Source organism: Fibroporia radiculosa, assembly GCF_000313525.1.
Source record: "Fibroporia radiculosa TFFH 294 genomic supercontigs, scaffold3568, whole genome shotgun sequence".
Lineage (NCBI taxonomy): Eukaryota > Fungi > Basidiomycota > Agaricomycetes > Polyporales > Fibroporiaceae > Fibroporia > Fibroporia radiculosa.
In genome coordinates this window covers 1-4,587 of record NW_012133686.1, presented here as the reverse complement: position 1 = coordinate 4,587, position 4,587 = coordinate 1, and the positions used below count along the sequence as shown (strand labels likewise).

The 4,587-nt window shown below is 60.5% G+C and overlaps 2 protein-coding genes across 2 annotated transcripts; both read left to right on the top strand.

Annotated features, from left to right (window-relative positions):
- Nucleotides 1-402: 402 nt before the first annotated feature.
- On the top strand, nt 403-1,742 carry FIBRA_08829 (uncharacterized protein; the record flags this gene model as incomplete). The annotated part of the gene is made up of 3 exons (XM_012330447.1): nt 403-551; nt 799-862; nt 915-1,742. 3 exons carry the CDS (start codon nt 403-405, stop codon nt 1,740-1,742), a joined length of 1,041 nt encoding a protein of 346 aa, XP_012185837.1.
- Nucleotides 1,743-2,719: 977 nt separating this feature from the next.
- FIBRA_08828 (uncharacterized protein) lies at nt 2,720-3,550 on the top strand (the record flags this gene model as incomplete). The annotated part of the gene is made up of 2 exons (XM_012330446.1): nt 2,720-3,352; nt 3,461-3,550. The coding sequence occupies 2 exons, from the start codon at nt 2,720-2,722 to the stop codon at nt 3,548-3,550; spliced, it is 723 nt and encodes a 240-aa protein (XP_012185836.1).
- Between the last annotated feature and the right edge of the window lie 1,037 nt (nt 3,551-4,587).

Sequence of the window (4,587 nt, the reverse complement as noted above, 5' to 3'; positions counted from 1 at the left end):
CAGACTGGTGATTTCGCGCAGCCTTCATCCGACTGACGACGAGTACCTCGCGCTGGATCTGTACCTTTAACAGCGAGCAGATACGTGATAGACCAATTCAGTAATGAGATCACACCAGTGTCGTGATATCAAAAGACCCATCGAGGACGCGTTCTGGCCTGTCTTGTCAACAGACTCGAAAAGCACAACGGAAGCTCAAGCCGGTGTTGATTGATGGGCAGTTGGATGACTACGAGTGGGTGCCCAGGTGGTCGTAAACAGCGGCAGTGTTGAATCTTGATGGAATGGAGTCGCGTCATACATTCGAACTTATTCCGTCAAAGCTCACCTGAAGCTGCATCGTACATTCCCGACCAGCGCACCGGGGGAAGCGGTGTGCGAACGAAGAAGTGCCGGAGCGCGATGACGATAGTCCCGCTTTGCACCTCCCGTGCACCACGACCATACGCCGAAATTGTGAAGAAGAGAACACGCAGCCGCAGCCCGAGCGTACCGCCGCCACGACCACAGGAGCAACATAGTATAGCTGCCTCTCGCGATCAAGAACAAAAGTGAAGGGCGTCGAGCACTGCGAGCACTGACATGCTCGCCGTACTGGGAGGTCCGCCAAAGGAACGTTGTGCGAGGAGGAATTCGAGCCCTGTGTCCTAGCCGCTGGCATCACATTGCGCCCAACGCCCGCGTATATAATGCTGCTCTTCTCGCTCTGTTGCGGCCTGGGCGGTGAAAGGACAGTGGGTCCCCGCACGCTGTCCGGACAAATACACTTGGAGCCGGGACTTTCTTGTTGGTCGACAGCATCGAGTTCCTGACACGGGATTACAGACACAGTCGAGGAGACTTTGGTTGTGCTTTGGCTATGGTGTGTCGTCCGAACGATATACGGCGCAGCTCCTGTCTCATCCTGCTCCTAGCGCGCCCTCACGGATGGCCAAATACCCGCTGTGGGGCCCCACACGGGCGCGTGTTCCGACGAAGCTGTGCAGTCAAAGACGACAACGACGACGACGACGACGACGACGACAACGACGACAACGACGACAACGACGACAACGACGACAACGACGACGATCGGAGAGCCCGCCAATCGCAACGGGACCGCGCGCGAGATCCCGCTCGACGTGCTAGTCCTGATCTTCAAGCAGGTGTACTACTTGTCGCACAACTCCGCGGTCTCGCCGCCCCCCTACCACGGCTGGCATGACGCGCACGCCTTCCACCCCGCCGCCGCGTTCCCGCACACCGTGGCGGGCGTGTGCAGCGCGTGGCGGGACGCCATGCGGACCGTGTCCGAGTTCCGGACGCGCGTCGTCGTCCTCGTCGGCGCAGACGCCCCCACGCCGCCGTCCGCCGTGCGCGCCGCTGCCCCTCCCCTCCCTCACCACCATCTCGTCGGGATCGCGCCACGGCTTGCGCGGCTGCAGCTGCAGGCTCGCGACATATACCTCCACCTGGGGGATCCGCCCGGCAGGGTCGCCTTCCTGGAGATATCGAAGTACACCCTCGGCCCCGCGCGCTTCCGCGTCTGCGACCTGTGGGAGTCGGTCTGCAGATGGGGCACGGTCGCCTGCCTGTGCCTCCGGGGGCTCGATCTGGGCTGCTCCGGGGACTCATGGATGCAGGCGCACTTCGACTACGTCGCCCTCGACGAGGCGGGCTTCGCGGGCGTGGATGACCCGGCGTTTGAGGTGTGTTCGATCGAGGAGCTGGACACGGACAGGCCGGTCCAGCTTGGATATTAGACGTGTGTCGCGTCTCGACTTGGGTGGCTTGATTGTCTCTGGCGGATATGCTGATGGTGATGTGCTAGGCTATTTATTGCCTGTGCAATACTCATGGTATGTGTACGATGTAGCAAGACATTGGTATCTGCGTGTGTCGCAATGGGGAGTCACCAGTTATCACTGAGGAGGATGGTCCGATAGTGCGTGCGCCACTCGCGTACTTATCTTCATTCTAGAGAGCGTCCACTGTATACGACTAGCGGGACATCTCGGTTCGCGCAGTCCAACTAGCGAATTCAGGTTCTATGCTACATCGATATCGGGAAATGGCTCGACGCGCTCTTTGCTCTTTGCTCTCCCGATTCGAGCCTGCCTCGAGCGGCTACAACCCCGTCCGCAGACGCCACCATTCTCGATTGCGCGCTGTTGGTTGGAACGTTGACGGCCGAAATCTGCTAGCAGCTAGCGTCAACGCGCCACGGACATGAGCACAGCGTCAGCGTGGGGCGTGCTTACGGCCCGACCATCACCCAGCTGCGCAGAACGCAATCTTGGACGCGCAATGGTGCATGCAGGCAGAGCTCGCTGGGCCGAGGGCGGCTCGCGGAGCGATCGGCCTCGCGGCTTCATTTTAGCTGGGAGCCTGAGGCTGGGTGGGTGCGTCGTGCGCGGCTTGCGATTCTATCGCGCGCTGCGGTGGTCAAGCGCAGGCGTGCGTGGTCGAGGATTTCCATCTCGCCTAGGCTCCATTCTATACGCCACACAGCGAGCGCAGACTCACCGATGCGTGTGCGTCTGTCGATTGTCTCTCCGTTGCGCCACAGTGGACTGGGCGGCAGTGGAGTCGTCTAGAGCAGATGCAGGAGCGTGTGTGTCTCACAGGTGGCGCACCACTTTCTGGTAAAATCATCTTCTTGGGTTGCGAAATACGCTGCAGCGTCGCACGTTCCCGGATTCCTTCGGTACCCTTTGCGACTTGGATGGGATTTTGCTGGATGCATTCTGATCTCGACGACATCGCATCGCCGCGCGCCACGCCACGGACAGCAACGGACGCTCGCTCTCAGCACCACGAAGCGCCGAACGAGATCAGACGAGGAAGCGCGTTCGTCGTCGCACTCGGCCAGCTGCAGCTCCGCCACCGACTCGCCCACCCGCGCCCTCGCATCCGCCTCTGCGAGCTTATCAAATCCCCCCTCGTCGCGTTGCCCCGCTCTGTGTCCGCACCAGCAACGCCGCCTCCCCCGCCCCGCCCCGCCTCCGCCTTCCTTCCCCGACCTACACTGGTAATACGCCTACTTATCAACCGCCCGCTCCGCCAAGTCTTTCCCTCTCGTCCAACGTACCCATGCGAGCCCGGGTACGCGTACATCGTATCTGCATGCATGGCCTCTGAGCGCTCATCATACATCTCCCTTGATCTTGATTTTCTTCCTCTCTTCCTGGATGCCGCACTCAGACTCGCCCGGAGAATTTCTGACATGCACACGGTCGAGCGCGCGCCTATGCAGCTCAGCCGTTCTCAAGCGCCGGGCGCTGTCTGTTTCCGTCCCTCCACCTTGTTGCACTTATCGATCTCTGCATCCACGTGGGATTCACCGGCCGACTTCTATCCTCCTCTTCCTCCTGTGCGCCGACTAAAAACCGGGTCGCTCGACGGGTGGCGTTGAAATCATCATCTCATTGGATGCTAAAGTCTCTGATGTTCATCCGTCTCACTTTTCACTGCGTAGCAGTGGCGCATCCTCTGGGCACCACCCCACGACCGCTGGGGTTCCGGCGGTCCTTTCCTCAATGACTTGCTTGGGCCGGATGGGGCACCCTGAATCGCAGAGCGCAGGAGTACCACCCGTGCTCCGCAATTGCTAACACGGGCGTGCGTATCCCATTTTGTCTCCGCGCGAGTGGACATGATCGCGCTCCGAGAGACAGCGTCGACCGGCCGATGTCTTCGTGGGAGGAAAGGGAATGTGCATAGAACGCAACACGTATGACCCGGAAGGACGTCTTCCGCGTCGAACGTGTTGGTTGTTGCCAGCATATATCAACAAGTTCGCTCAATGTACAGGTGATCTCCCTGTATGCACACGCTTCTCTGCAGATGTAACAGAAAGCGTCGGAAGTGTTCATGAAGCCTGTACCAGCCCTAGAACAGCCACAAGCACGCTGCTCTACCAGACCAAGCGCGTCGAGGCGCCAGGCACTCGACGTTCCTCCGTCGGTGCGGCCTGCATCCGTCCGCCTAACAGTCAACTGCAATCCGTCAAGCGCCATCAAGATGGTGTCGCCCACGCACCGCAACGGACGCGACGCGGCATCCGAAGGGATGCCACAAAGGAAGACGGCAGCGCGCCGCCCTCGTGGTGGCCCAACCCGACAGTACCAACATTCGCATATCGAGCCCCGGAAGCCCTCCTCGACCGATCACCCGATGGACGGTGATTATCGCGCCGCATCTACATTGTCTGCGCTAGACGCAGAGCGAATCGATACACGCGTACGTTCACATGTCTGGTGCGAGCGAAGACGCTGTGATCCAGGCCGCATCGCAAACACGAAGCTGGTCAGTACTAGGCCGCTGTGCTGGCAGACCCGGGGACCAAGCTCGCAAGGTTGGACGCGGGCGAGAAGCGTGCACCGGCGCGCGGTTCGCGGTTCGCGGTAGGAGACGTGTAGCTTGTGGCTTATACGTGCCGGAAGGCGATGAGGTTCATTCAGCGTGGGCCGTGGCTAGCAGGGGCAGCAGAGGACCTTCTGCGCTCGCCAACGGGATGCGGCTCTCCACGCACCCGAGAAACAGACGATAACACAATGATCGGAAACCACTGCCTGACCGAGCTTCTAGGGGCTGTTTGCTGACCGC